General features: G+C 43.5%; 1 protein-coding gene across 1 annotated transcript; it reads left to right on the forward strand.

Annotated features, from left to right (window-relative positions):
- The first annotated feature begins 1,471 nt into the window (after positions 1-1,471).
- LOC139415492 (rho-related GTP-binding protein RhoV-like) lies at positions 1,472-4,766 on the forward strand. Its single transcript, XM_071163595.1, has 3 exons — positions 1,472-1,851; positions 2,059-2,117; positions 2,574-4,766. The coding sequence occupies exons 1-3, from the start codon at positions 1,614-1,616 to the stop codon at positions 3,018-3,020; spliced, it is 744 nt and encodes a 247-aa protein (XP_071019696.1). The 5' UTR covers positions 1,472-1,613; the 3' UTR covers positions 3,021-4,766.
- The last annotated feature ends 353 nt before the right edge of the window (positions 4,767-5,119 follow it).

The raw sequence follows: 5,119 nt of genomic DNA on the forward strand, positions 1-5,119 counted from the left end.
CAGGTGATCCACGGATATCGTCATGTGATCAGGACACTTGTAGTTCCGATGTCTGACACGAGGATGCGCACTTTGTCCAATTTTCAAAAAGGTCTACCGTCTATTTATGGTGATTATAAATTGAATTCACTGCAAAATCATATAAGAAAAAATGAATACATTATTGCACTTTATAACCCTTTAACCCAATTGTCAACCGGCTGGAAGAGCATGTTTTGACAATGGATTTTGAAGTGGAAATGAAGAAAATATTCTGTTGAATTTGATTGGTCAACTCCCCCATCCCTCCTGTATCAATTGACATTATTTGTATCATTTTAGGTTCCTGCAGTTAGATGTTGTGGCGCTTTACCCACTTAGAGGGCTGTGAAGAAACTCCAAATCAGTCACCAAAGATATGGGATTAAAGCCAGGAATTCCCGTTTGTGAGGGATTCATATTGCATCATTCGTGGTACTAGAGACTGTGAAGAGTAGGAATGTGAAAATAAATTGTTAAAATGCAACAACAACAAAAAGGCTAAAAAGCTATGATTTTGTAGAACTGTGCTCAACCAGGCAGTTAATATGAATAACAACAACAAAGTATGGTAGACTCAGACTAGGGTATGTCATTTTTCTTTATTATCTAATACATATTTGGATTAAAAATAGGATTAATTTTTTTTTTGACATACTATATTAGACAACATAAATTGGTTAAAACACATTTCACGACCCAAGTACTTTTTGTAATATTGTTGAATTGAGTAAAAATGCTATACAAATTGCCATTCTAATATGGCATTGCTGGTATGAACCTCTTTTAGCCTGTTATCAAGTAAAATACAACAACAAAAAACGTGTTTTTTTGTTGTTGTTAGCAATAGGAATTTAAGGTGAAATAATTTTTCCAAAAAGTTTTTCAAGAAGAGACAGTTAAAGGGATACCAATTGTCCGTTTAAAAAATAAATATTTTATTACATTTTTTTAGAACAAATAAAAAATGAATTGATAACAATAGTAAGTTATTGAAAATACACAACTGCAAATAATTTATTGTACTTTTGGTTCATTGCACAATATATTTCCCTGTAAACTTTATTCTTGTAATTTCCTTATCTTTTGTATTATTAACTTAAGTCTTTCAAAACAAATATCACCGGAAATATTTGTGAAGTAGCCCACATCTCAAAATAGCAATATAAGAACTCAACCAACCACCCAACGTTTTTTGTCAGACGGTATCAGGGACTTTGGTGGGGGTGGGAGCCACAGAAAAAGAATATATATTCTTTGCCAACCATCTCACAATTTCCAAGGAACCAAATGCGCTGGCTGGGAAGTCAGATGGTCATTGTTTCATCTCAGCTGGGTGTCAGTTCACACCTTGTCTTCATCTGCGTTTAGCTGGGGGCGGGGCTATGCAAATCACAACCTGTCTGAGCGGAAAAGTTCCCTCAAAACCAAGCCGCATCACACCTTCATTCACAAACCATCAAAGTGACGATAGAGGAGATATTGCTGTCCAGGATCATACAGAAACCAAAACTGTTCTAGAGAATCGCACATCGAAATAAGACTGATCACTTCTGCACCGGGAAGTTACTATTCTCCACTTTGAGTTGTTGGACATGCCACCTCAAATGGATTATTATTGTGAAGAATCCCGCGTCCCGTCTTCATGCGGACTGATGAGCCAAGAGGCCGGGTTGGAGAGGGAGTCAGCGCCGGGGTTGGAGAGGGAGCCAGCGGCTATCAGCTGTATGCTGGTGGGGGACGGGGCGGTGGGCAAGACAAGCATGATAGTCAGTTATACCACAAATGGATACCCCACGGAATACAAACAGACCGGCTTTGATGTCTTTTGTGGTGAGAACCTTTCATTTACCCCAAATAAAAAATAAAAACGTTGTAGCCTAAGTTTATAAACTTATATTAGCATCATTTATAACAATTGACTAGCTTAATGTATCGTTGGCTACTAGGTTATTGCACTGTAAATTGTAATCGTTTATGGAATACGCAAACTATGTACAAACTTATAAAATAATTGAATTCTTGTGTTTTCTTCAACAGGTCAAGTCCAAGTAGAAGGAGCCCCGGTTAGAATACAACTATTGGACACAGCTGGACAGGTAACACCATCAAACTCTTTTTATATATATATAAGAAAATGATATCATCCGTAATTAATAGGTTATTCTTGAATCTTATTGGTCCGATTTTGATGACAAAGGTTTGAAACATGCTGGAATGAAACGTCCCGTGAGCATTGTAGAATCAGTCACAGATGTGACAAACAGATTTAGTGACAGGAAACCATCAGTCGTCTACAATGTAGCAGCAGTAGATTGGAGTGTTAAATTCTAAAGGCCACTACATGTGTGTGTCATCGTCTCTCTCTGACACGGTGTTCATTGTTGTTGTTCAGACCCCCAGACAGCATTCACATTCACACACTGTGCTGAATCAGCTATCCTGACCCCTCTCTCTCTCTCTTCCTCTCTCTCTATCCTGACCCCTCTCTGTCTCTCCTCTCTCTCTATCCTGACCCCTCTCTCTCCTCTCTCTCTCTACCTTGACATTTCCAGGAGGTGTGTGATGAATTCCGCTCCCTCTCCTACTCCCACACGGACGTCTTCCTGCTCTGCTTCAGTGTGGTCAACCCCACCTCCTTCCACAATGTCACCAACAAGTGGATCCCCGAGATCCGAGCCTGCAACCCCTCAGCTCCCATCATCCTCGTGGGCACCCAGTCCGACCTCCTGCTGGACGTCAACGTCCTGATCAACCTGGACCGTTGCCGGGTCAAACCGGTGCTGACCAATCGGGCGCAGAGCATGGCGGAGAAGATCAGAGCGGTGGACTACGTCGAGTGTTCTTCGTTGACGCAGAAGAACTTAAAAGAGGCGTTCGACGCGGCCATCTTTGCTGCCATCAAACACAAGGCCAGGAAGGAGAAGAAGAGGCGGTTGTCGGAAAGACGCAGCAAGGCCTTCTCTAAATGCAGCTGGAAGAAGTTCTTCTGTTTTATCTGAGATACAGACCCCATTGGTCACGGACAGAAAGACTATTATTTATTAACTTATGAAGAATTTGTAAGAGCAATGGAACTTTAGGATTATCCAGCAGTGCTGAATGAACTGAGCTCTATGGACCTATAAAACGGTTCAGTTCTCTCCTGGTCTGGAGACAGTAGTATAGATACCGAGGCTCGCTTTGCCAATAGTCTGTGGTTGGGTGTCTGGTCTGCTCTGAGCAGGCTCTCTCTCTCTCCTTAACTCTTTCTCTGTGGATTGAGTTTGCTTTGATTAGTGATTTACATTGATCAGAACAAAAGCAGGGCACATTAGCATGCCTGATTGTTCAGGTTGACAGATAGTCACTATCCAAAAGTCTGTTAAGTACGCCTACAACGTTTAGGTAACCAAGTAAGAAGTGAAAGAATAGAGAGAATATTAAAACCATGTACATCACAAGCATCCTGTCATTGGGACAAGGCCGTCATGTAAATGTTATGAACTCATTTGCATGGTCTGGATTGGTGCCCATTCCAACCTGAGATTTTACTCCTTCTGACTCTGTGTGGTAGTACCGTGTAGCTCAGTTGGTAGAGTGTGGCGCTTGCACCGCCCGGGTTGTGGGTTGGATTCCCACGGGGGACCAGTGGGGTGTGAGTGGGTTGAGAGTGTGAGTGGGTTGAGAGAGAGAGAGAGAGAGAGAGAAGACAGTTGTTGGTTGTTAGCCTTTTCTCCTTTGTGTTCTGTGCTGCCGAGCCACACAGACCCAGACCTATTCATATGCAACAGTGTATGTAGGCTGAAGTCACAGCGCTAGGCTAGGTGCTAACTTCTTCACTGTGTGTGAACTGGGAATGGCTCACAGGCCTATGTGTTGATTATAGTATTAGGCTTTGATGTGATGAGCGGTCAGTATCAACACTAGCCTGTGACAAGGTGTAGAGTAGTAAGGAGACTTACACTGCCCCAGTCCCCAGCCCAGTCTCCAGCCCAGCAGAAACCCAGCCCAGCAGAAACCCAGCCCAGCAGAAACCCAGCCCAGCCACCCCAGGGATTGACACTCCTGTCTCTGGGACCTCATTTGTCTCTGGGACCTCATTTGTCTCTGGGACCTCATTTGTCTCTGGGACCTCATTTGCTTCTTTATTTGTTTGTTTACGCTAGACACCCCAGCCAGTAAAACAAAAAAGCCCAGCCCAGCCACCCTCCAGTGAATGAAACACTCCCGTCTGTCTCTGATTCTCTGTTAGTTGATGCTGACCACACTACAGTGTTTATCTCCAGACGAATCAGCCTGCCCAATCTATAGGATACAATGTGTACATTATAGGAGGCTTAGTAGAACCTGCTTGAATGTTACCGCCCACTTTAAATAGCTTGCGTGCCCCGGCTGGTTCTGTGTTGTTTTGTAAAGTGATGTTATTGCCAGACCGATGGTTGGTGACAGTCAGTCCTAGCTGGATTATAGATATGAGGGTTGGTACCCAGGCTATATGAAGGTTGGTACCCAGGCTAGATGAGGGTTGGCACCCAGGCTAGATGAGGGTTGGCACCCAGGCTAGATGAGGGTTGGCACCCAGGCTAGATGAGGGTTGGTACCCAGGCTATATGAAGGTTGATACCCAGGCTAGATGAGGGTTGGCACCCAGGCTAGATGAGGGTTGGCACCCAGGCTAGATGAGGGTTGGCACCCAGGCTAGATGAGGGTTGGCACCCAGGCTAGATGAGGGTTGGTACCCAGGCTAGATGAGGGTTGGCACCCAGGCTAGATGAGGGTTGGTACCCAGGCTAGATGAGGGTTGGTACCCAGGCTAGATGAGGGTTGGTACCCAGGCTAGATGAGGGTTGGTACCCAGGCTAGATGAGGGTTGGCACCCAGGCTAGATGAGGGTTGGTACCCAGGCTATATGCTTTTTATACTTCTTGTGGAAGAGTGAATGTACATTTGAAATCTATTTCTGTTTGTTTAAAACAGTTCATTCAACTTTTTTTTTTTTTTTTGCCTGCAATTTTACAGATCTGTGAACAAGTTTCTATTTTTGTGAAATTGTATATTTTCGTCACTAATCTCAAAACCAAACCCTCTGTCACTAGTTTCTACTTTTTCATGCTGTGTT

The sequence above is a fragment of the Oncorhynchus clarkii genome, chromosome 8 (assembly GCF_045791955.1).
Source record: "Oncorhynchus clarkii lewisi isolate Uvic-CL-2024 chromosome 8, UVic_Ocla_1.0, whole genome shotgun sequence".
In the NCBI taxonomy this organism is placed as follows: domain Eukaryota; kingdom Metazoa; phylum Chordata; class Actinopteri; order Salmoniformes; family Salmonidae; genus Oncorhynchus; species Oncorhynchus clarkii.